The sequence below is a fragment of the Sinocyclocheilus grahami genome, unplaced genomic scaffold, assembly GCF_001515645.1.
Source record: "Sinocyclocheilus grahami isolate Dianchi unplaced genomic scaffold, SAMN03320097.WGS_v1.1 scaffold321.1, whole genome shotgun sequence".
Taxonomy (NCBI): Eukaryota; Metazoa; Chordata; class Actinopteri; order Cypriniformes; family Cyprinidae; genus Sinocyclocheilus; species Sinocyclocheilus grahami.
The window spans coordinates 500,635-525,941 of NW_015505500.1; the positions used below are offsets into that span (position 1 = coordinate 500,635).

Sequence of the window (25,307 nt, forward strand, 5' to 3'; positions counted from 1 at the left end):
CTTGAGTATCTGATTGTACAGAAACATAAGATCGCAGATAGTGTACACAAAAGGCTTAGGAGAAATCTTTCCATGGCAACACAGTGCGCAAATGCCACTTCAACTCGCGTTGCACTGTAAACCGAAAGTGGCGGAAGGTGGCACAGAAAATGGCCCTTTTCTCATTGCGTATTTTAATATGAGACCTTGTCCTCCTCAGATCCGTGTGTGGATATCCATGGAAACTAATCCCAGGTTAGTAAGTGAGAGCTGTTGAGACAATGAAGTCAGCATAAAAAGCACTCTGCACCGCTATTCCCTCAAGTGTCACTTTAAATATGATTTATTCAGGCTGATCTGAGAGACTTTTCACAGTTTAATCAGAATATCAAATGTACTTTTAAGTCTTTGCAGCATTAAGCCATTTCACGCAAGACTGGGGCTCATTTATGCAAGCCCTTGACGTCAATAATTGGCTTTTTTTGGAATTCTATCTCAAGTTACTGATAATGACTCTAAAAAGGTTTCAACATTTTTAAACACACTCCTTTTTGGTTTGGAAACTAACAGGGTTTAAATGTCTTGGGAACATCTTTGAGAATACCACATTTCTAAATCTAGGAGTTAAATGGCTCAACTATCAATAAATATGTTTTGAAAAAAAAACTGGAACTTTAAGTCACGTGAACCACTTTTGTGGCTCCTGAAAAGCTTCAGTCCCCATTGAAAGCTTACTGTAACTTTATTCCAAGTTTTCAAAAGTCATACTATAACTGTGAAACAGACTGGAGTTGTTGTTCACTGATTATCTTGACAGCTGCTGCTCTTGAGAGAAGTAGTGATGGTTGATTTGTAAATCAATCATTGTTTTAAGTCAAATCTTTTCAGTGAGTGATTTATTCATGAATCAATCTAGTCCAAATCTTAAACCAAAACCATTTACTCAGTGATCTCACTGCAATGACGTGAGAAGAATGTACTAGTAGCATGGACCTCTTTTATGGTGCATTTGTGTCCTTTTTAAAGCTTCAGTCACTGTTCATTGTAATTGTTCATTGTAATTTCTTCTGTGGAAGACAAATGGTGAAATCGTCATACGGGTTGGGGACGGCTTGAGGGTAAGTAAATTACTTCAAGAACTGTTTGAAATGTAAATTTAAAATACTTTTTAAATAAAAAATGTTGGGTGAACTATTCCTTTAAATATATTTCCTCTCTAGCTGATTGAACTGTATTTCAGTTGATAACACTAAAACCCGTAAAAAGCTGCAACAACATCAGAGGCCTGCTTCAAAGGACTACAGATTCCCATAGAGCCATATGATATGGTGTATTTTTAGCAGCTTTCAACCATAAAATTCCCCTGCAAAGCAGATGGTTGCTGTCTAAGAGACCGTTAACTTGACTAAGTTAAAGTACAATACTTGACTGTATACTGTTAGTAGCATAATTTACATTACATACACTAACATTTGTTTGAATTACACCTTATTGTTAAATGCACTTAGAAATGTAACTGGAAAATGAATTTGACTGTACCTTCCATCTCTCTCATGCACTAACAGGCTGAAAACACAATCTCAAGAGTCAATTCCCCAGTCCGGAATATTTTTCCGATCGAAAGCACCACAATGGCTCTCTGTGCCTTTCCTGTTAGAGTCCCAATAAAACCTGCGCTTGTGCCAGGGCCCCCTACAAGGAAGCAAAAACAAAATGGCACCTGTTGCTTAAATTGGCATAGGAAAAAAACTATACACTTCCAGCTGGGACCAAGTACCAGCAGGAAGGGAAAACAACAAGGCTAGGCTGTCAAAAGAGCAAATCAAGCCCTAGGTTGTCCTTATGTTTGTTACCAGCCCATGATGTGTGTGTGGGTCAGGAGACATGGGAGAGAGGGGAGGACGGGTTTCAAGGTTACCTTATCTGTGACTGGACTGTGTGGTTTATTCTTAGAGTCCCCGGCAGCAACGGCATTATGTTTTGCCTTTTTAGGCCAGGGGAGTTACCCCTGAAGAGGAGCTGGGCTGTCATCGCGTGAGTGTGCAGAAGGCAACCACACACATGAAAACGCATCTCTGAAATGTGTGTTTCGATCCATTTTAGCACCATTATCTGCTAATTTACATAATGAAATATTGCATGTTATATGTCAAAAGCATGATATACTGCATATAGATCTCTTTAATGGAGATTTTTAGCTAAGACTGGGAAGCAGTAGTGAAGCAAATGAATGCGTGTGAGAAACGGAGCCCTTGATAAACTCAGGTTAAGCTGTTTATAGTGGCTTGTTAAATATTCATGCAAATCTAGCGATACCTTTTTCATAAACCATGCAAATGGAACATTTAGAAAGTTGACCTTTAAAGAGCAAATTGCATTTTATTCTTTCAGCTGTACCTTCTCCATATTTCAGGGAATAAGGAAACGCTTGAGATGTCAGAACATGAGTGTGCTTTTAGGATTGTATGAAATTGCTTGACAAGCACAGGTTTCGTTCTTATGTTAAAAGGTCTTATTGAAACAGGAAGTTGGGATGTCACTTATTTTTCAGAAATGGCCAATTGGCTTTAGTTGTGTTTAGCCTTTTTTTTTTTTTTTGTAGACAGACATTCTCTTTCTTTGCTATTGCTAATATTTTATTGGACAAAACTTTGGATATAACCACAAGTGCTAGAGGAGTTATCAGTATTTTTATTTATTTATTTTCGCAGAAAAATTTATATCTAGCTGTTAAAAGATTGTTTCTCAACTTCTAGTACAGTAGCACATAGGTGACATTAAAGGTAACACATGGAATATACAGGTGCATCTCAATAAATTAGAATGTCGTGGAAAAGTTCATTTATTTCAGTAATTCAACTCAAATTGTGAAACTTGTGTATTAAATAAATTCAATGCACACAGACTGAAGTAGTTTAAGTCGTTGGTTCTTTTAATTGTGATGATTTTGGCTCACATTTAACAAAAACCCACCAATTCAACCAACATCAACAAATAATTAAAAGAACCAAAAACTTAAACTACTTCAGTCTGTGTGCATTGAATTTATTTAATACACGAGTTTCACAATTTGAGTTGAATTACTGAAATAAATGAACTTTTCCACGACATTCTAATTTATTGAGATGCACCTGTATGCTACAATACTTCCATTTTGAGTTAATCTCCAATTGTAAAGCTAAATTTTGAGGAATGTTAAACACTAAAGTTACACTACACTTATATACACATACACACATATACTAAAATCTCTTGCAAATGTCTCAATCTCAATCATCCCACAATAGCAGCAGTGGCCTCAGCCAATGGTTTGAGTTTATTGACTAAAAAAGCCAAATAATAGGCAAAACATTACTACATTACCAATAAAAGTTTATATTTTTTCTTATTCCTTTTATTGGAAGACCCATATTCATGAAGACAAACTTGCATCTTTAGTCTCGTCCCTTTAGATCATAGTATACAACAGAAGCTTTGCATTTCTCACCCACTCATCTGCATTGCTGTCGTAGTCAGTCAACCCTTTTGCAGGTCAAGATGAAACATGCAGGTCTGATGAAATCGGGTGCAATGAGGAGGAAAAATGACTGGCATTGTGATGCGAATCACAGGTGTTTTTTTTCGTATGCTCGTGTGTTTGTGTGTGCGTGCGAAGCCCACGCTGGGAGAAGGTTGACGCAGACACATTCTGTCCTGTTTAGTGCACCGCTATGTCACCTCAGGGTTCAATCCTAGCTCGTCGTCTCTGAACAGCTATCACATAAAAGACACTGCGATGACATCTGTGACCTCCTTATCTCTCAATAGCAGGGTTTTATATCAGCCAGATTTACATCTAAATGCTGCCGCTCTGAATAGCTTCTCAAGTCCCTGAAATGAGACAAGACTTTGCCAAGGGTCTGAATAAACTATCTGTATCTCTATCTATGGTGCAAAGGTGAGAAAAAAAGCATTGTGTTTTGCAGATGGCTCAATCAGCAGTGCTCTGAATGCCACATGCTAAAAGTGGAAGCTGGATAAATAGTCATTGCATTAAATAAGCAAAACAACCAATTGAAGATTAGGAACAGACATAGAAAAACAAATCAAGGTTTAGTTGTTTTTAAGGAAGGGAACTGAGAATAATTCAACAGTTTTGGTTCGGTTTCCTCTTAAAGATTCCAGTTTCCTCACTGTTTCATTAACTTTTCTTTTGTTTCACTAAAAAGGACAGACTTATAGAAGAAGTTTGTTTGGAAATCGTACTACACTGGTTGTGATACGTTTTTTTTATACACTAAAAAGAACCGACTCATAGGAGTCATTCATTTGGGGATCGAATTATATTGGTTGCATTGTATGTTTCGGATAGCTATCCGATCGTGAAAAGCCCAGGTGTAAATGCCCTCCGAAATACTTTTGAGACTGATTTAAATCCGATCGCTCAAACCACTTCAGGAGGTGGTCACATTCCAGACGAAACTGGACAAGTGTAAATGCTTCTGGTTGTTGAAACCACATAGGGGAATTTTACTCCTCCCAAAATGTAAAAAAAAATAATAATAATTTTTGAGAGCGTGTAATAGGCTATATGATATGTTATAGCCAGATATGACAGCACTAATGCAACACACATTGCAGTGGATGAGTAGCTGAGTATCTCTTCAGCAAGCCGTAAGCAAGCAAACTACCGCAAATGAAACTGAAACTAAGACGCAGACGCTCAACATAATAATCTTTATTAAAAGTAGTGAAACTATCTTTTCAGTGCTGATGCCGCACTCTCTCCTATTGCAGTCATTGATCTTGAATTTAGCTGATAATGAATAAAATGCAGCCAATATCTGTTGCTTTTGATGATGTAAACTCGGATCAGATTTATATCCGTTTTGCGAAGACGAATTTATGTGGCCAAGTGTAAATGGAAATGTTTTAACAAATAAGATAGATATCCAATTTGCGAAAATGCATAAAGTGAACAGGTGTAAACTGGTCCATTAATTTGGGAATCGGACTACACTGGTTGCGCTGTATATTTTTGATCCACTAAAAACTAGTGACTCTGTTTGTAAATTGGACTCTACTAGTTGCACTGCTTGGTTTGTGATCTACTAAAAAGGACCTACTTGTTGGAGTTATTATTTGGAAAATTGGACTCTAATAGTTGTGCTACATGCTTTTGATCCACTAAAAAAGAACCAACTCCTAGGAGTCATTTGTTTGGAAATCGGACAAAAATCACCAAAAGTATCTCATAATCGGACAATATCATTTGTGTTGTAGACAGTGTTCTAGTCCCATCGAATAAGCAGTGCAGAAAACACATCATTGCCGTCATTTACTTCAGCTATTTTTATATTGGAACCTGTTCTGAATAAGAACTTGTTTTCAAGGGGTTGTAAAACGGCTGTAATGATTTAACAAAATCAGCAGTCCATGCAGAACTAAAAACTGCTGAGCGACATAATGCAGTCACAGCCAATCAGAGGATCTCTGATGTAAAATATATTTCCATGTGGAGCTAGATGTTGGACCAATGAGGTTTTGTTGACTTGGATGCGGTAATAAAAACAAAAATTCTGATTTACTTTACAGATTTGTTGTTGGGTAATATTTTGGGAATGTGTCAAGGGTAACACAGTATCAGTGATATAAGGCGGATAACTAGTCAACAGCTTATAAAGCTTACTGTGTTTCTTTGAAAAGCTTTGTGAAAGATATGTAGATTTAGGGGGGGGGGGGGGGGGGGTTATAGAGCTGTTCATAGTCCTAAACGCTGTAAGAGAATTAGCATTATTGAGCCGTGGGTTTCCTTCTAGAGTTTTGAATGGGATTTTAGCATAGCGGTTTTCAGTTTAATAAATGAAATAGGTCTGTGGTTAACATTACTTGAAGAGACTTTAACATTATGTTCTTAAATTACACCAGTCACACCTCATATGTTAATTGTTAATGAAAATGTTGTGTTTTCCAAAAACCAGATGCTACATTCACAATGTTAATTACATTATTATAATTTTTTTAAAGAAAGAAATAATTTAATTCAGATAGGGTGCATTAAAGGGTTAGTTCACCTAAAAATTTAAATTCTGTCATTAATTACTCGCCCACATGCATCCCGTCAGCTCTCTGACCCTCCCATAGACAGCAATTGTCCTTTCATGATCAAGGTCCAGAAACAGATGTCACATGGATTATTTTACCTATGTCCTTGCTATGTTTCTGGGCCTTGATCATGTAAGGATCCTTGCTGTCAATGGGAGGGTCAGAGAGCTCTCAGAATTCATCAAAAACGATCTATCTTAATTTGTGTTCCGAAGATGAACGGAGGTCTTACGGGTTTGGAACGACATGAGGGTGAGTAATTAATGACAGAATTTTCCTTTTTGGGTGAACTATCCCTTTAAATTGATCAATAGTGATAGTAAAGATATTTATAAGTTTTTCTAAAAAATTATTAAGCATCACTGTTTTCATCAGTGATAATAATAAGAAATGTTTCTTGAGCTCCAAATCAGCATATTGGAATGATTTCTGAAGGATCGTGTGAAGACTGCTGTAAATTCATCTTTGCAGGTCACAGCTGATCGTCATGAGTCTAGTCAGGTCACAGCTGATCTTCATGAGTCGGGTCAAGTCACAGCTGATCGTCATGAGTCGGGTCAAGTCACAGTTGATCGTCATGAGTCAAGTCAAGTCTCAGCTGAGCTGCCAGAGCCTCGTTACATCACAGCTGATCTTCTAGAGTCTCGCCACGCCTCAGCTGCTCGTCCAGAGTCTCGTCACGTCTCAACTGTTCGTCCAGAGTCACGTCACGCCTCAGTTATTCATCCAGAATCACATTGCATCACAGCTGATCATTCACCCTGCATTGCAGACGTTCTTCTGGCGTTCATTCGTTTTCAAAGCTCTCCGCTAAAAGGCGCCACTAAGTGCGTCACAATGAAAGTTCAACCAATCTCTCTCTCAAGTTTACTGGCAGCTAGCAGAGCTCGCTGGCAGCTATCAATAGAAGCAGATGTGGAGACCTCGGGATAGAAAATGTGCTGAAAAACACTAGGCTGTAAAGTCACACTTTAAACGTGTAGGATAGTTGCAGAGGTTGTGTTAACGGCCTCATTCGGTGGTAATGTGTAATGTCTGGGCTGATGGGTCAGCTGTGTTTGTAAGGCGAACGCTTAACGAATACGAATAGAAAGTTGAGTTAATTGCACTTAATTGCACTGGTTGTTTAGACTTACAGCTTGACTGTTAACAGAATAACTCACTTAAATATAACAATTCTGTCATAACACTGTGTGTTTTTAAGTAGTAAATGAAGATTATTCAGAATACATTTTACAAGAAAGTACAATTTCAGAACTCCGACATAAAATGTAAAACAATTCTTGGTGAAAATTCAAAGTAAGTGTATTTACAAAACTCATATTGTTCTGAACCCATACGCAATTCCTTTTTCCTTCAGGAACACAAAAGTTGAACATTTGGACAATTGTAGTACAGTTTTTGCCAGAAAATTATAGTTAATACAAAAATGATTAAAAAATTGCCAAACTAATTTTTGTAAATAAAGTTGATTTATTAGAGTACAAGAAAATACTATTTCAGTTTTTCTAATTAAAAGTTTCACATTTAGTTCAGTATTTCTTGCCAATTGTAGTATATAAAATATGTTATAATAATTATATATATATATATATATGTCAATTCATGTAAATTATTTTTGATAAAAACATCTGTTACATGAATTGACGTATATAATGATTTGCACATTGCTTTAGCCCTTAGCTGAACCCACTGCAACTCAAAAACATATATTTAGCATGGCAACCATCTGGACTTGTAAGTCTTTTATAAAAATTCAATTTCTGTGAATAAATGATAACATTGCGATTAAAACTGCTACAAAGATACTAGAGATTTCGATATGAGACGTGGAACAATTGAGCCACATGTTGTTTTGCAGTGAAGTCTGTCTATAAATGCATTCAAAGCCACATATAGCGACTGCCATATCAGTCTTGTAAATCTGTGAAATCCCAAAGTTCAACCTCACTAAAGCACAAAGCAGGAAAGTGCATCTGTTCTGGTGTCCAATTTAAAGTGATAGAAGTCAGGGCTCTGCAGTAGCTCATGAATTTTTAAAGGATCGATATCTCCCCATACAGCTGCTACAGATGCACAGTCCTCCTTAATTTCGTATTCTTTAATGGTTCACTCCAGTTTGCCCAATCTAGATTAAGATTTGAGAAAGCTATCAGATACAAACAGTGTGACACTTTCCGGCGGATAATTAAAATTTTGTGACGTGAATGAAATAAAATCAAATCTGAATCGAAGACAGCTATGTCTCAAAGTGTTATAATGACAAAGTGAACAAAGAATAAACATGCATGCAAGAAAAACAAAATACTAGATTATTCATGGCATGTTAAAAAAGTAGTGTTTTCTGTCATGCGCTGAGGTTAATGGCTTTCATTTCCTCCGGATTTGTTTATAACAGTTTGCTTGCTTGACAATTGAGAAAACTTGGCAAATATGAGGACAAAACGGGATGGAAAACTCAGATAGGCCCTAAGTCATGTGGCATGGAACATTCACACACAAATAATGCACTATCACTAATTCTATAGCTTTCCCAGGTACAAGTGAAATGAATCCAAGATTATACCGGACCAGAAGACAAGCACGACAGGAAGGTTTCACAGTTTTGCCTGAAGTCATTACCTCCGGAAATTAAATACATGCTACTGCCACTCAAGATTGCTGGGAAAATGAAAGCATGTCATAAACATTGATAGAGAGACTGATTGTGCGTGTATTTCTTTGTGGGTGTGGGCTTGTGTTTGTGTTTATGTATATCTATCATTTGCGATTGCATTGCTCAAACAACTTTAAGTATAAAGGCTAGGCCTATAGTCTACTATACTAGCAAGTGCACATATATGCTTATATAAAGTGTGTATGGGCTAAACTGTTAAGTAGCCTAGGCTATACACTGCATATGCCTCCATGGAATACTTGATTCTGATTGGTCAATCGCGACATTCCGATATTTCCTAATATTTGCTGTCACCTGTAAATGCAGTAGGCCATATCAATCCTGATATTTCCCGATAACTGATATTGGAACTACTTTCATGTCTCGCGTCACATTGTTTCATAAAAACAATATTGCACCTCAGTTATTATCGACTGTAGGCTGCTAAAAGTAACCTCGGAGGACTTTGGTTTTATTCAAATTTATTTTAATAGTGTCGCAGTGTTCGTCTTGTTGCCATAGGCTCGTTAATTCCTGCGTTGTGGACTATTTTTTCTTAGCGGAAGCTAATATAGGCAATAGCTAATTATAAAGTTATTTCAACTTAAACCATTTTTTATGTTTACCTATTTTATTATTACATTTCTTTACACTGTAGACTTTGAAACCCGAGGGCGCCGTTTAAATTCAGACCTGGCATTTGGAAAATACTCGAATGAAGCAATTACAGCCCGTTATATATCTGCATCTTGCCCAGTGACCTCCAACACCACACCGTCATTATTTCCATATCGTGTTGTTCTCTCCCACTGAGAGAGGGAGCAGAGAGCTCATCCGGCGCATTGAGGGACGTCCAGTCCTCATCTGCGCTCTGTTCAGCATCAGCACCAGCCGCTGCGTGAGAAACAAACCGAGTCGCATCCCCGCGGAGAGCAGCACCGCGTGCGCTTCATTCAATCTGGAGCGTCAGATGGTGCAAGATGCACCGCTTCTTTGTCCTCCTCTACACCCGGACTGTGCAAGTTACCGCTGGAAAGGACCAATAGCCTAGTAGTTGAGGGACCCGTTTGAGCTGCACTGAAAGGTTCCTACAGGACGCGCGCTTGGATTATTGTCCTTCTCGTAAATTTCCTGCTGGACAGCTAAACACGCGCACCGCGGGCTTCCAGAGAAATCAAGCGAACCATTGCTGTTTAAAATGTGTTAATTCGGTTTTCTTTCTCGCGAGGGAGGAGCAATGAGAGCGTAAACAACACTGGGTGGCTTTGTTTCTGAGACACGGACCCGTGAAAGATCACACTGACATGTCTTTCAGTGCCGAATTTGGAGCTACCGTTGTTTCTCCACTAACTTAGGGAAGTGTTGTTCGTATCTCTTTGACTTTGCATAAGAGCTCAATTCTACTTTTCTAACAAACGCATGCAGTTTTCTTCATATCTTCTTCCTACATGGTGGAGCGCTTGGGATGCTTTCATCGGAAGGGCGTATTTGATTCGCGTCTATCCCTTTGGAGTGAAGAAAGACCCCTTTAAACCCGTTGCCTCGGCGTTATCTTGTGGAGTTACAGCGACCCACGTGGAAACACGGACTCGAAGGAGGGCAAAATGGGCTGTTGCAGTGGTAGATGCACGCTGGCATTTATATGTGGCATGCAGTTGGTAAGTGATAACGCTCAAATAATTTCTAAACCTGCAGTGATGGTGATAGATTGTGGATTCGAACCTGCAACCTTCCGGTTAGCAGCCTAGATGTTGAACTACCAAACTGCATTTCAATCTAATAAGAAAACTGATATATTGGTGAACAGGCTTGAACCTGCATCCTTTCAGGTTGCTCACCTAGGTTTTTAATCTGAATTGGTTTCTGGATGCCTGTGCCTGGTTATTTGATGCGATTTTATACAGTTGTGTATTGAATTAGGTTTGGTTCAAGGATGAAAGTCAGTCACTTGTAATGGAGCAAAAACTGTAGTGCCTTCCAGAAGTGAACTGGAGAACTCAAGAACCCAAGTGTCCAGCCCACAAGTGGTCAGTGATATGGCAGTAAGATGTACGTGGCCGTGAGTAATCTTAGTGGAAATAATATGGGGCTATATGTGGAAACCCTGCCTCGTTATATTACACCGGAAGGATGATGGTGCTCATGAAGGCAGGGCTTGTGTCATTAGCCTGGGGCCACTATCATTTATGCTTATCTTCCCACTACCACGGGTCCTGACAGCCAATTAGGAGTTTTAAGTTAAAGAAGCAAAGCCAAGTCTCATTGACCTACTAAAGCAGAAAACGATTACTTATTGCATCTGCTAGAGCTTGAGAGGGTGATAACCATTAGGATGTTTTCTAATCTAGTCCCATTGGAAAAGATGATTTCAGTCTGGTGTTTGTACAGCAACATTGCGTTCTGTAAGAATTCACAGAGCTGAGTAATTTTACTATTCCCAGACTATCTCTGTGACACCTTTTGAATCACTCTTTCAGTTACAGTAATGGATAGTGGCCAGCGACGGTCTCACCATGCCAACCAGCTGGCATGGTGAATCATGTGTGCATGATAGATCACATGACAACTGGCAAGCGCAACTACACTAATCCAAATGGACGTTTGTAGGTTAAATAATCACGCAGGTTAGTAACCCTGAAGAATCAGCCGTAGTGGGTGATGTCACCACCTGGTGTCTATTAATCAGACCTTACTCTGTGTTCATGACTAGAAGCTCGAGATGATGTCATAAGCGAGTCATTTGAGCGGGCTGATATCATAAGCTCACAAGTGTCTCTTGAGTAGCTGTTGTCTTATAATGCGATTTGGTATAGTTTAGGATTAGGGTAGGTTTTTTTGTGGTTTGATGTTAAAACTTTGAGGGGCGTTCATGTTTTGTTTTTTTTGTCCTCTCTGTTTCTCTGAACTTTTCCGATCCCATTTTCCACATGTTTGCTTCTATTCGAGATCATGTTGTTCATTCATCTTATTTTTATCTTATTTGTTTATGCTGTTCCTCTGCACCTTGTACTGTCATAGGAAACAAATCATTCTCAGCCACAAATGTATGTTTACTCAAATAAACCCAAGATTGATTGTTAACTCAAATGTTACCTTGAGAGTAAAAATAGAATGTGTAAATTGAGAAAAAAGAGAAAGAATTAGCTGTTAGATTGTCATTGGCGAATAACAGATAGCCCAGATACTGGCAGACACCTGTTATTCTTGAGGTCGTGAAGTGAGTTCATTTCTAAGCTCTCTTGAAATATTCTACACCTGGCGCTACACATTTCTATAATTGCTTTGTTTTCAAACTGGTATGAATGTCTGCTGTCATTTTTCCTCTTGGAACAGCACAAAGACAAAGGTTTAATTGTTGTTGTCCTTCATCGTAATCAGCTGTATGCAGGAGAAAGGCTTGTGCTCTTGCAATTAATTACTCTCCTGAATGCAGGTGATTTGCCAAACGTAAATTTTTTTTAGGTTAATGCCATGTATTATATTTGATTGAGTTCGCCCATAAGAATGTAAAAGTGCTGCGACAACTCTCGTTGTTTTTTTCTGGATTGGAAGTAAACAGGATTCCTAACGTACAGACGGAAAGCACTTCGAACAGACCCTTTGCCAATCAAAACAATCGCATTGGCAGTGTATTGTTCTAAATTTGTGTACAATGCCTTTGCGACGTGACCTTGATTTCCCAAAACTGACAGATGGTTTAGGAAGCCGTTTTGCATAATGAGTTCAAATATTTACATATCTCATCAAAGCGTTGATGCCATAACTCTACCATGTATAAATGAATGTTTTTGTTCACCATGAATTTAAATTTGCTAATTAACTTGCGTTTTTAAAACATACTTTCTCTCTTAACACCTTTACACAATTAAAGATAGCTATCTTTTTCATGTTGCCTAAATCAGATTTTTGTGCAACATTTTGTTGATTGTTCCATGCAATCTCATTGGATGTTAATCTTGATTCCTTGAATATTAAACATCAAATATTTACATTTATGCATTTAACCGACACATTTATTCAAAGAGACTCATATTCAAGGTACACGTGGTATCAGTGCTTGCTTTTTCTGGGAACCGAACCCAAGACCATTCACTAATGTTTGAGACTGCATATAAAACAAGAAAAAATATGTTCTTATTGGCTGTTATTGTGACAGCAGTTTCACATTCTTATGTCGATGGAAACCTTTGGTGTTGTGCTTGGTGCAAATCCATTGATTTGTTATGCAAGTAGGACTGTTGAATCAGATCGCTTTGTTTGCTAATATTTTCATGAAGTTGACAATAAAGAATCCCAGATTGACAAGCAGGATAGAGACAGAATAGCATAGCGAACAACCGAAGCTCTTTGGCTTTGTGACTGCGACTGAAGAGCTGCCTCTCAGGGAAAAGAAGTCCTTGATATTTGGCGAGTGAATTGAATTGGCTTCTCCACACCACAATCCAAATCTAAAAAGGCAGAAAGATTTAATGGCTTTTCAGATGTTATAAATCATTCCCAGCTTAACAAAACCAATAAACACAAGTGCTGCAAACATGCAGTGGGAATAAGTCTTTGCTGCAGGACATTTTTTAGACGTCTCTCCTTCTGTCGGCATTAAATTAACCTTTCTTTTCCCGCCCCGGATGCCTCTTTCGTAGTCGTGAGATTTCAGAACACAAAAGGTTACGGTGATGATACCTATGCTGTGCTGCACGCTATTTGCCAGCTTCCCGTTTGATTGAGGCGAGCCGTAAACATTAGCCGGGGAATGTCTCCTAGCAACAATAGGTATAAATGTTGGAATGTTGCCCTGTAGCTGAACATGGAGGATCCAGACTCCTCATAGTTGCCCTTTTGACCCGTCAAAGCCCAGAACAGTACAAGAAATGCATTATGTGTATCATGATGCCTTTTGACTGGTTTTGTTTTCTGAAGCTATTTGATTTGAATTTGCATTTTATGTTCTTGGAACATAATAAAGTGCACAAATCACATTAATGGTTATTTCGGGACAGGTTGCGGAGAATACAAATAGATTTAGAAAAAGAATCTTTGGCTTTAGATCAGAAAGAAAAAAATCATTTCAACTTGCTTATCTAAAAGACTTTAAAGCTGAATTGTGCAGATTTTTTAAATTAATTTGTTAATTTTATTTGGTGTCCAGAACACAGTGCCGTGAAAAGGTTTTTGCCTCCTTCCTATGTTTAATTTTTTTTTGCATATTTGTCACACTTAAAGCAGCACTATGTAACTTTCGGCACTCTAGCGGTTAATAAATAGAACTGCACACATCCCACGGAAGAATATTCCAACCGGAGCTACTTCTCTAAGTTTATGTCTATGGCGATTCACGCAGTGTTACTCCGCAGCGGTGACGACCCGACCAGGCTACAATAGTCCAAATATAAGTACTTATTATAAGTGTAGTGATTTGGAATAAGACAAAAACGTGGTTTGGAAGATGAATTCAGGATGTACTCGCTCATTATATACATTTTGCTAATTTTGAACACAGAAACAGTTACATAGTGCTGCTTTAAAAGATTCAGATCATCAAACAAATTTTAATATTACACAAAGATAATGCAAGTCAATACAAAATGCAGTTTTAAAATGAAGATTTCATTTATTAAGGGAAAAAAGCTCTCCAAACCTACCTGGCCCTACGTGAAAAATGAATTGCCCCCTCCTGTTAAATCATGAAAGAACTGTGATTAACCACATTATTTTAGAAAGCTGAGTTAAATTTCACTAGCCACACGCAGGCCTGATTACGGCCAGACCTGTTGAATCAAGAAATCACTTAAATAGAACCTGTCTGACAAAGTGAAGCATGCTTAAAGAGCAACACATCATGCCGCGATCTAAAGAAATTCAAGAACAGATGAGAAACAAAACAGTTGACATGTATCAGTCTGGAAAGGATTATAAAGCCATTTCTAAGGCTTTGGGACTCCAGCGAACCATGGTCAGAGCCATTATCCACAAATGGAGAAAACCTCACTTGCCTCAATTAAGGTCAGTGTTCATGATTCAACAATAAGAAAGACACTGGGCAAAAACAGCATCCATGGGAGAGGTCCAAGGCAAAAGTCATTGCTGACCAAAAAAACACAAAGGCTCATCTCCCATTTGCCCAAAAATATCTTGATTATGCCCAAGACTTTTGGGCAAATATTCTGTGGACTGATGAGACAAAAGTTGAACTTTTTGGAAGGTGTGTGTCCCGTTACATCTGGCGTAAAACCAACACAGAATTTCATATAAACAGCATCATACCAACAGTCAAATATGGTGGTGGTAGTGTGATGGTCTGGGGGACTTGCCATAATTGATGGAACCATGAATTCTGCACTCTATCGGAAAATCCTGAAGGAGAATGTCCAGCCGTCAGTTTGTGACCTCAAGCTCAAGCGCACTTGGGTTATGCAGCAGGACAATGATCCCAAACACACCAGCAAGTCCACCTCTGAATGGCTCAAGAAAAACAAAATTAAGGTTTTGGAGAGGCCAAGTCAAAGTCCGGACTTAAATCCAATCGAGATGCTGTGGCATGACCTTAAACAGTCATTTCATGCTTGAAAACCCTCCAATGTGGCTGAATTAAAACAATTCTGCAAAAAAGAGTGGGCCAAAATTCATCCACAGTGATGTGAAAGATTCATTGCCAGTTATCACAAACGCTTGATTGCAGTTGTTGCTGCAAAGGGTGGCACAACCAGTTATTAGATTTAGGGGGCAATATATATATATTAGTGCTGTCAAATTAATCGCATCCAAAATACAAGTTTTTGTTTACATAATATATGTGTGTGTACTGTGTATATTTATTGTGTATATATAAATACACACACATGCATGTGTGTGTGTGTGTGTGTGTGTGTGTATATAAGAAAATTTTTATATTTGTGTATTCAATATATACATGTAAATATTTTCAAAATATACTGTATAGTGAATGTATGTGTATTTATATATACATAATAAATGTACACACACATATATTACATAAACAAAAACTTTTCTTTTGGATGCGATCAATCGTTTGATAGCACTAATATATATATATATATATATATATAATACTAAAACCATAAAAAATACATTTTCATTACTTAAAATATTAACTGAAATTTAATATAAAAACCTAAAATTATTTTTTTTCAGCTAGTGGACAAAGCAACATTTCTCATGTTGATGTAATAAATAGCTAAAACTACAATTAAAAATGAATAAATATAGACATTAAGCAACAGAAGCTAATTAAAATGACAAAAACACAATAAATTACATAAAATGTCTGTAAGTCTTTTTTCAAAATATTAACAAAACTACAATATCTCAATAATACTAAAACAACACTGAACAGTTTATTTAGAATAGTGTTTAGCTTAATGTCATAATATTATATCTTTTCATTCATTCATTTTTGTTAATTTTACTGTGACTAAAATTACATCTAACTTAATTGAAACTAAATTAATGACATTTAATTTGGTGATGAAATGTAAACTTAAACCAAATATTCAAATGTTATATATTAATTTATGGATGTATGAACATTTTAACAAAAACATGCGAAAACTGATATTTAAAAAAAAAAATCAAACCCATTTATTGCCATGAGGCAAATTTAATTTAATTGTCATCATGATGCGCTTTAATTAATCTCTTTTGATTACCATTTTTAATTAATTCAACATTTAATTGTTTTACAGGCTTAAGTTTTTTTTTTAAAGGCAGAAATTATACATTGCATCTGTAATGCATATTTCAATGTCAGTCTTTGAACACATTTGTGAATGCTATTGCATTCAAGCTGTGCAATCAGTTCCATTAATTAGTTTGTTAGACTGACAGCCTACCGATTCTCTGCTTGCTTGTCGTTGCTACTGTCATTCTTGTTAAAACCATTGAATTATTCACCACCACACCCAATGGTCCATGGCCACAGTTTGTATCTGGCCACTTTGCGAAAGTCGTTTTTACGGTAAAGTTACCTCACTTTGCATCTGGGAATGAAGCCATCATCTTTTGCGGTTTGGGTGTGTTTCAGCAAACTTTGTTAGAACATCTTCCCCCCTAATTCGGTTGCCTATAGTTTGTGATCTAATAATAAACAGACCCTTGAGTTATTGTCTGGAAATATGAATACCCATAATGCATTTGTATCACCTGTCTGATAAATCCTCTGCATTGTTGCCACAGTAGAAGCGTTTTTACCTCTGACTGCAGCGGTAGAGCCTAGAGGATGTGATCCCATGGGAATACAGACAAAAGTGCTTATGTGCTTCAGCAGAACGAAACGAGGCAGGCCAGTAGAATGGCTGTGAATAAAAGCATTTTTGTTGCATAGCTTTGTATGTGTGTTCAAGCATAGTTGAAGTAAAACAGAGTTTTTATCATCCATTCTATTCTCAGTTGCTGTTACTTCTATATGCAGTACAGCATGCGCATTTGTGTTTATATACAGATTTTATATACAATACATAACATTTTAATGTCACAGTCTTTTCCTGCTTCACTGCTTCATGTCAGCTGTAACCTGTTTCCATAGAGTGCAGATAATGTAGTTCAATTACAGTATTTTAGTGCATGATATCGTGACATCACCTCCCTTGGTGGTTTGTTGCTAAGAAGTGAAATGTGATCAAGCTGAAGTGATCTTCTGTTCGCTTCATATACCGACAAAACCTTCAATATGACACATTCATTTAGTATGGTCAGTTATAGAAAAAATGAATCATACCTACTGAACAGATTTGGATAAATTTAGCATTGCATCACTTACTCACCAATGGAAGAACCCATGGGAATACAGACAAAAGTGCTTATGTGCTTCAGCAGAACGAAACGAGGCAGGCCAGTAGAATGGCTGTGAATAAAAGCATTTTTGTTGCATAGCTTTGTATGTGTGTTCAAGCATAGTTGAAGTAAAACAGAGTTTTTATCATCCATTCTATTCTCAGTTGCTGTTACTTCTATATGCAGTACAGCATGCGCATTTGTGTTTATATACAGATTTTATATACAATACATAACATTTTAATGTCACAGTCTTTTCCTGCTTCACTGCTTCATGTCAGCTGTAACCTGTTTCCATAGAGTGCAAATAATGTAGTTCAATTACAGTATTTTAGTGCATGATATCGTGACATCACCTCCCTTGGTGGTTTGTTGCTAAGAAGTGAAATGTGATCAAGCTGGAGTGATCTTCTGTTCGCTTCATATACCGACAAAACCTTCAATATGACACATTCATTTAGTATGGTCAGTTATAGAAAAAATGAATCATACCTACTGAACAGATTTGGATAAATTTAGCATTGCATCACTTACTCACCAATGGAAGAAGGTGAATGGGTGCCGTCAGAATGAGAGTCCAAACAGCTGATTAAAAACAACACTATAATCCACAGCACAGCCATCCATTAACATCATTAAAGCAAAAATGGCATATTTTAATAAGCAAATCAATCATTAAGAGATGTCAACTTCAAATGGTTGCTTCTGGCTACAATATGAACCTGTAATCTGTAATATTGCTTTTTTTTTTGTCTGAATCAGGAGAGAAATATGCACATCAAGCCCCATTTACAAGGGAAAACAGTTTTGGATCGGGCCTGGTGGGAAGCTTCGGGGCCTTCAGGGACGATGCTGAGGATGGGGAGAGATAGCTCGCAAGTGTCTGCTCCACCACTGGCATCGCCCCATATCCCTTATCATTCAGCCCAACGATGTTCTTTTGAATAATTAAAGACTGTGGGGCTGTAATACAGAATGAGTACGGTTTCTCCCACGATCTTGACAACTCAGCATGGAGATCAGGGAAAAACGGAAGGCCCCTGTCGTGAAGGCTGTGATCTGGATTCAGAAAACGCTCGTCTAATTATTTTTAGGACGAGCGTCCTGTTTCTAGGAGAAACCGCAGCGCGGGCTTCCGAACACTGAGAGAGAGCCACGGATCTAGCGGGTGAGGACCGAAAAAAAGACGAGCCCGTCTCGGATCCCTCCGCTAAATCCACCCGCGATCCCCACGACGACTGTCTACGCGGTGCCTCGGCAACAGCGGGAATGCTGCCAGCGGGACCGCGAGCCTGGCCGCTCTCCTCAAACACAGCCAGGCGAGAGCGTGTCATTATATATATATATATATATATATATATATACTTTTTAATTTTTTGTTTTGTATTCTATTATTTTATAAAATGTAATATAATATTTAATGTATAGCGTTATATATAATTTTGAATGATAGATAGATAGATTTGATTTTTATACATAATTTTTGTTTGTATATAGTTATTTTATTAATTTACAATTTGTAATTTATAACATGTAATTTATTGATGGATGGATTGATGAATAGGTAGATAATTTATTGTTAGATAATTTTGTTATTAATAATAGGTGTATTTATTATTTTATTATTTTTATTGTTTTGTTTTATTTTAAAATACATAAAATATAATATTTAATTTACATCATTATATATAGTATAGAGAGAGAGAGAGAGAGCGAGAGAGAGAGAGAGAGAGAGAGAGAGAGAGAATAATTCATTTACTTTTTATTGTTTTATTAAAAAATTTAATACGTGTAATTTTTGTGATTCTAATTCTTGTCAAATTCTTATTTAACATCCTGGGTGTGTCTATGGCTAATTTAATTCTACTTTCAGCTCATAAACTGAAAGTGTGTAAATTCTTAAATTTTGAATTTTGCTCAATTTTAACTGCCTTTCATACTGCACATGGCATTGTGGATCTAGTATCTTTTTCAAACAAAATCACCTGTATGTCTCATGATAGTGACAAATTAAATCCCATGTCCACGTTTTAGGTGACATTATAGCCACAAAGATAGCCATGGTAAATGGCTCTATTGGGCTCTGGAATGCAGTGTAATTTCTTTCACTTCTTGAAGGAACCTATAGGGTTCCATCAAGGCTATTAGAGTGAGAGGAGCAGATGTGTGGTGTCCACATGAGGTGGTTTTGATGGTAGCAGGTTATGGAGACTGACGGCATTGTTAGCCAGGGCACACGGTGGCAGATCACATGTTTTAATGTGCCTCAGGCCATTGCCAATGGCTTCATATTACAGTGTGGAAATGTAATTACATTCTTAGAGCACAGGAAGAGAAGCATTTATGGAATACATTAGCTGTATTAGACACACTTTTTACCAGATAAATTAAAATTAGGTTTTGCTGATCTGCTGTCATTGGGCTTTCTTTGAAAAGTGGAACTGACAAATTGATTGTTATTGCTTTTGACTTCCCTCAATGATTGGAAGCACATCGCTGCAGTCCTCAAGGGAAGCTGGTGTGCTGTGTGGAGTTCAGACCGTTTTATTATTAACTAGCATAAGCTGGAATTCTTTGGTCAACTAGCTTTAATCAAACAGGCCATGTTGGTCGACTAGTGTCAACAGCTTAGCTAGTTAGCCATGCTGAGAGTCACTCCTCATACAGTAGTCTGTTCTTTAATTATTGTTTTCAACCTTCATGACTGCTGCTACGCTTGGTAGGAGGTGTGCTTAGATTTTCAAACGCTATGGCAACACCCCAGGGTTCTAAGCTAGCCTATATTTTAAAGATATGCCATTTAGCACTCATTTAAACATTAAGGAATCCAGTCAAGACTAACCTCACAGTAGGGTTGCTTCTGCTGATTGCATACATATGTCTCTAAGATAGCATTATGATTTCTTTAATATCTCAGTTGTTTCATTAAAAGGAGAATTTTACTCAAATCCTGCTTCTCAGATTTTTCTTCTATTAAAATACCCTAGTAATCTCACATCCTTGTTGAAAAAACAGTTTAAACTAGCCTACACTGTTTTAAGATGGTTTTAACTTGTTTAAGCTGGTGTACAGCTGGTTTCCCAGTCCGACCAGCGGAAAGTGTCCAAACCCCTCTTACACCAGCCAATATACCAGATTTTCCAGCTAAGATCAATAAACTAGCTTAGGCTGGTTTAAAGAGTTTTTTTCAGTGGGAATATGCTGTCTGCATTAACTCCCCCGAGCTATAATTGAACATCAGAACAATACGTTTTTTCCTCCAGACAGGGTTTGATGCTTACTTTTATATTTTTCCCAAGGAGCATGTGTGCTCCTATTTTGAAAAAATGAGGTGCGCATAAATAACTTTACAGTCACAATAAAAATGTATCAAGTAATTTGTTTTTTCTCAGGCGGGTACAAGGAGACGTTTACAGGTAAAATGGATTGGTTAATTTTAATACAAAAAGCACACTTTTTAAATATTTAAATTTGTTAATATTTCTGCGTCAAACTATTTATTTATTAATTATGAAATTACTACGATTTTAATCGTTTTTAAAAATACATATTAATATTTTTAAATAATTTCTACGCAACGCAGGACCTTTAAGCGCAAAACACACTGGGACTCTTATTTTGAAATGTCTTTGCTACTTGAGCTGCTCATTCAAACAAATGGAGATAAAATATGTGTTCTTACAACCATCAAAAGCATAAAATAAACATTCAATAAACAGCCGATCATAAGCATTTGCTGGGCTTAAATGCATGGCATTCATTTATTGTATTTTTTTAATGGAGCCATAAGCCTGTAGAATGCGCAAAGTGTAGAAACGTACACATTTATTTCATTAAATCATTGCCTTTAAAAATTTAATAATCACATTAAGCCATATCACGATTTCTATTTCCCAACCTTTAATTTAGGACCTCTTAATTAAGACGTTTATCATACCATTTAAGATATGTAAGGCTTTTTATGACCCACGAGGACCTACTTTTTCTCACACACATTCTCCTAAATATTTTTTCCAGTTCGTGCACATCTATTTTTAGTCACAAATACAATTGAAATGCTCGCATTGTCGAGCTCTATTGGGAAGAGTAGTTTAGCACTAGTAGCCCTATAACCAAACACACACACATGCATACTGTTTTCCAGTTGGAAATGTTTGCTTTGACCCTTTTTTTCATCCTCCTTCATCATTTGTTAGGTCATTTGGGGACGTCTCTTCTCAATACCCAAAACGGCCCATCTTAGAAAATCTCAAACAAACGATGATCGTGAGTCGGCCTGCCTGCGTGTTGGTGGCATTGTTCTGGGTGTCAGTAGTACCCAGTGGAAAAGTGATCGCTGTCTGCGACTCATAAATATAATTTCCTTGAAACCTGTGAGCCGTGTGCCGCTGTGGGGAGGTTCTGATTGCATTGGAGGTGACAGAGCCAGCGTCAGACTGCCTGTTTCAACGGAGTGACCTTGTGGGACTGGGGGAAGTGGTCAGGAATGATGGATTTCCTAGTGCTTATGATGCTTGTCTGTCGCCCCTTGAGAAAGATTCTGTAGAGTGAGGATTTCAAAGAAACAGCCTTTTTCATTTTATAGTAAAAACCGGCGGGCGAAAAAACTTAAAATGCCATGTCATTTTACACTCAGATTTATTGGGATTGAACTTTTTCTCCCGTGACGGGAAGTTAAACTGCCCATGTCACCGATAAAAGGCAAGACTGTGTGTTAGAAATAGAATTTGATGCATCTAAAAGGGTCATATCATAAGGAATCAAATTTATTCTTGATATTTTGAGATGTGATATAAACAAATATACACTATACATGTAAACTACAAAAGTTTGGGGTCAGGAAGATTTTAAAATGTTTTTTTAGTTGTCTAATTTGCTCAACAATGTCGCATTTATTTGAACAAAAATACAGTAAAAACTGTAATATTGTGAAATATTATTACAGCTTAAAATAAATGTTTTCTGTTTTAGTAGATTTTAGCCATTACTCAAGTAACATACTCAATGTATAATATGATTTGGTGCTCAAGAAACATTTCTTATTATCATCAGTGTTGAAAGCTTAATATTTTTATGAAGATCATGTTACTTTTTTTCAAGATTCTTTTGATTTTGTTTTGAAGGTCAAAAGAACAGCATTTATTACAAATAGCATATTTTTTTAAACAATGTAATGCATTCTTACTGTATAATACATGTATAATATTATACATCTTAAAGTTTCTGTGTTAATTATATTTAACAACTCCTGAATAGTTCATGTTTTCTTGTAGTGTGAATTTTCTGATTTATGTGTCTTAAATGTATGTTTCCACATTTGCATTTATTTGCATATATACATACTAAATAATTCCCCTCATTTTCTGCTAAGGTGTCACAAGGAACAACATAAGTCTGTATAATCACTGATACACACTCAAGCATTTTGTTGAGCATATGTGTGAGAAAGAGAGACTGAGGGAGAAAAACAGGTTTATAAAATAAGAAAAAATCGCTGTGCACACACACATAGATGTGTATATATATATGCACTCATGTGTATGCGCACATCCCAGAAACGAGAGCTAGAAAGTATAATGGGCAAAAATTAATTAACGAGTGGCGGCTGAAGTTGCCGGGTATAGTCACAGAGCAAGGTGCTGAGCTGGCTAATGAGATGTGGAGGCAGCCGGTATTAAACAGCCAGGCTCTTTTAATAGGAAAGGTCAGGCATGTCAGCTGCCATTATTGTTCTGTGTGTCCTGCTGACGCTGTAGCCAGTCCAGCTAAATTGAGATCTCAACTTGCTAATAGCCTAGAACTTCACTAGTGGTGTATTAAAGCCTGTACAAAAGTTTCCTTGTGGGTGAAGCGTAGTCATTTCCTGCTACAGACAGTAAAAAAGTTGAATTCGAATTTAATAAATTAGAATGAAAATTATGTTTTAGATACTGTTCAAATCTATCGGTCTTTCTGTCATTCTGACGTACTGTGTACTGTTTTTCTGTCGTACTAATGGACTTTCTATCATTCTGTCTGTCTGTATCTATAATTCTATCTGTTGTGCTATCCATGTATCATTCTTTCTGTCTGTATCTATAATTCTATCTGTTGTTCTATCCATGTATCATTCTGTCGATCTGTTTGTCTCTGTCATTCTGTCTATCATTCTAACTGTCTGTCTGTCATTCTGTCTGTCTGTCTGTCTGTCATTCGGCGTTCTTTCATTCTACCTGTCGTTTCATTCTATGTATGTTTTTATTGTTCTGTCATTCTAATGGACTTTCTATCATTCTATCCGTTCTTTCTATCATTCTGTCGATCTGTTTGTCTCTGTCATTCTGTCTATCATTCTAACTGTCTGTCTGTCATTCTGTCTGTCTGTCTGTCATTCGGTCTGTCTGTCATTCTGTCGGTCTGTCTGTCGGTCTGTCTGTCATTCTGTCTGTCGTTCTGTCTGTCTGTCATTCTGTCTATCATTCTAACTGTCTGTCTGTCGTTCTGTCATTCTGTCTGTCTGTCTGTCTGTCATTCGGTCTGTCTGTCATTCTGTCAGTCTGTCTGTTTAAAATAAAAATTTTAGTTTTATGGACCTTGCTGGAACAACACTTGATTTCCCAATTGATACAATATATAATGAATAGATTCCTTTATATATTAATTTTCTTATTTGATAATGATAATGCACTAGTGCCCTTTATATTTGTGGTCATACCTTGAGCCCAGAGATGGCATGGTTGGTATGGACACTTTGATGCTGTAAATGTTTGTTGGTAATCACATATCGCTTTTATTTTTCTGGTTGGTGGGGCGATTCAGCTGGAGTGACAGTGATACCGGTGTGTTGTGTGAAGCAGAAGACATGACTCTAGTGGTGAATGCAGGGGTGGATACTCGCAGGGACGCCACACATCAGTGTCGCACTGTCATTCTGTCCTAGTTTGTTGAGAATTAGACGTATATATATCCGTCAGCAGATACATCTGTCGCTACTGTGCTGAAAAATTAACATACATACATCACCTTCTCAGGCCTTAAGAGTTTGTGAGAGAGAATAATGAATATCCCATGATGCTTTGGGTGTTTCACCTCACTTCTGAGAATATTACTGTGCAGGAAAAAAAGAAATTGTAGCCTTTGTGGAAAGCAGTCATAGTTTCCAGAGCATGCCATTTGTGAGTGATGTTTTGTAGGTGTCATTGTATTTTAGTCTTCTGTTATTATGCAATGTGGCAATTTTAATACTATACTTGTAAGTTAGAAAGAAAAATATTGTACTCTTCTGTGCATTAGAGCTTCCAGTGGAAGGTTGATAGTCTCTTGAGGTGAATTCACTAAACAGTTGTGTCACATTCAACACAAAACACTGTTAATTGCAAACCATCTGCATTCCAGTTGAGCAAGACACTAGTATTTAGATTGTCATTATTTTAAGATCAAACATGCCTCAGGCTGATGATACACAGGGCAACTTTTTGAGCAATTTTGCCGGGCAACTATTTTTGAGCAATGCTGCTTGGGCACTTTCCCATTGAGAATGGGTAATAAATTTCTATCTGGATAATTTAGATAAGTTGTGGGCCCTGTGTCTCACCTGGTTGCCCGTTAACTGCAACATTGCTCAAAACGTTGCCCTGTGTCAGCCTCATTTTATGTAAATTAGGCTGTAGATTACAAAGTCACAAAAAGTTGATAATTGTTTATGTGTAATTTGTTAAAAAAGAAGCATTAGAGTATGGCATCAAAATCTGTTGCTCATATTTGTTGTAGGGCCCAACTTGGTGGTTAATGCACTTTGGGGTGAATACAGTGTTTTTTTTTT

At 37.3% G+C, this 25,307-nt stretch overlaps 2 protein-coding genes across 4 annotated transcripts in view; one reads left to right on the top strand and one right to left on the bottom strand.

Moving 5' to 3' along the window:
• Nucleotides 1-1,868, bottom strand: part of trdn (triadin) — a 41,890-nt gene extending 40,022 nt beyond the window's left edge. The window contains exon 1 of the mRNA XM_016294596.1: nt 1,519-1,868. Coding sequence (XP_016150082.1) covers nt 1,519-1,534 — 16 coding nt within the window. The 5' untranslated portion in view covers nt 1,535-1,868. The remainder of the gene's footprint in view (nt 1-1,518) is intronic.
• A 7,723-nt stretch (nt 1,869-9,591) lies between these two features.
• LOC107602191 (sodium/potassium-transporting ATPase subunit beta-1-interacting protein 2-like) overlaps nt 9,592-25,307 on the top strand; it is a 174,688-nt gene continuing 158,972 nt past the window's right edge. For all 3 annotated transcript variants that reach the window (XM_016294623.1, XM_016294622.1, XM_016294624.1), the window contains exon 1: nt 9,592-10,377. In XM_016294623.1, coding sequence (XP_016150109.1) covers nt 10,324-10,377 — 54 coding nt within the window. In that variant the 5' untranslated portion in view covers nt 9,592-10,323. The remainder of the gene's footprint in view (nt 10,378-25,307) is intronic.